The sequence below is a fragment of the Geospiza fortis genome, unplaced genomic scaffold, assembly GCF_000277835.1.
Source record: "Geospiza fortis unplaced genomic scaffold, GeoFor_1.0 scaffold173, whole genome shotgun sequence".
Classification (NCBI taxonomy): domain Eukaryota; kingdom Metazoa; phylum Chordata; class Aves; order Passeriformes; family Thraupidae; genus Geospiza; species Geospiza fortis.
Window position 1 is genome coordinate 6,253,480 of NW_005054334.1, and position 1,788 is coordinate 6,255,267.

The 1,788-nt window shown below is 44.9% G+C and overlaps 1 protein-coding gene across 1 annotated transcript in view; it reads right to left on the bottom strand.

The window, feature by feature from the left end:
• The window catches only part of FAM234B (family with sequence similarity 234 member B), a gene marked incomplete at its 5' end in the record, with an annotated part of 22,023 nt that extends 20,237 nt beyond the window's left edge, over positions 1-1,786 (bottom strand). The window contains one exon of the mRNA XM_031057769.1: positions 1,690-1,786. Within this exon, the coding sequence (XP_030913629.1) occupies positions 1,690-1,786 (97 nt within the window). The remainder of the gene's footprint in view (positions 1-1,689) is intronic.
• Positions 1,787-1,788: the final 2 nt, after the last annotated feature.

Below are 1,788 nucleotides of genomic sequence, written 5' to 3' on the forward strand. Positions count from 1 at the left end.
GTCAACAAAGAATCTTCTGTTCTGACAGGCTCTAAATTGTATTCCATTTTTTTTCCATGGCATCAGTGATAAAACAGAGGTTCCCATTCAGTGGCCTGTGGCTACAACCAGAGCAAGTTACTGGTCACATCACCCTGGATTTCCTTTTTCTTTTTGCAGCCACTGGAAGAAAAAGCAAATACTGATGATGGAGGCTTTCAAAGACACAACTGAGGGAAAACGCCCCAATTTATTGGCTTTCAAGGGCAGCAGGTCTCTAAATCACACTTTATGACTTTGAAAATCCCCCATGTATTTGCCAAATGATGTTTTCACACAGGCAACTATTGCAGTAGAAGAATGTGATCTCTCAGTGAAGAACAGACGATTACTGTGCGATCACGATCTGGAAAGAAGGCACCCATTAGGTGATCTGTGTTCAAATGAGGTCCCAGTGACAATAAAATATTCATTTCTTGTGGTGATGGCTTCAAAGATATTAATTGTAATCTTATTTTTCCTGACTGACGGGGAAGTCTTTTATTTGCACTGACTTTGGAGCGAAAAGAGCATATTTTGGACTTTGGCAATGTTCAGTGCATTATTCCAGGGATGGCACACGGGTTCCAGTACCTGTTGTAGTAATTTCATGTCCTGTTTATTTTTCTGGCAGTTGGCAGGCACCAGTCACTGGGTACTGCAGACATATTTCTAAGCCCATATTGATTTTTAATTAATTTAATGAGATGCAGCAAAAAAAAAACCAGATATAGCAATAGGCTTTCTGCTTTCTCATTGCTGTTGGAAGCTGCATTTCTCAATAATTAAACACACAAGAAAGTAATGATCTCTGCAGTTTAACCTGAGGATTGATGCAAGAACTGTTCTCTTAAATGCAGCTGCAAGGCCTGTTACAACCCTTTTCCAAATCAGTGTTTCCCAACAGCTGATATCAAATAAATCACGCTGGTTCCAAAGGTCCCAGAAGAGATCTGCACTTCTTATTGCAGTTTCCCAGTGGTCACGCCTTAATGCACACACCTACACCGACCAGTTTGCACTCGTCCTACACAGACTTCTTCATGGGAATGTATTCCCTCCCATTTAGACAGACATATATATATATATATATATATATGTATGTATAAAACAAGGAAGAAATCAACTTGCAAACAAAATTTCTCTGAATGAGACTCAACAGACACCACATAAACTAAAAGTAATGACTCCTGGTAAGGGTTACGATGGCAGGGAAGGACCTCCAGGGACTGATGGAGGAAGAAAGGATGATGAGTGCAGCCTCGCAGGCTGGGGCCATGCAGGACCATGCGGTGTGCAGTGCCAAGGAGAAGCCCTCCCCAGCAGCACACAGCTGGGCCCTGTCTCTGTCCCAGGGCTGTCCCCAAGACAAGACAGGTTAGGAAGAGCAATGAGCTTTTCCCATTGAAGGTAATGCAGCCAGGTGCATTGGCACCGTCTACAGTACATCCAACAGCAACTAGCACGCTCCCAAGATCTGGTTTGGCAAGGTATTTTAACTCCCTTTTAATCTCCTTACTGAAGAGAATGGCTGTTTGACTGCTGCTCACCGCACACAATAGCCCCTTATGCTTGAATATCCTTTCATCTCGCTGAAGATCTCTGGCTGGAAGGTGCAGAGGCGGCAGGCAGGCTTCAAACATTTACCTGGGTAATTGCACTGGCACTTACCGAGCTCCTGGCCTGGCTTCTGTGGGCAAAACCAGGCAGGAGCGGATCGGAGAGGTCGGCGCTTCCCTTCCTCCCGCGCAGACCCCTCACAGGGCCGCG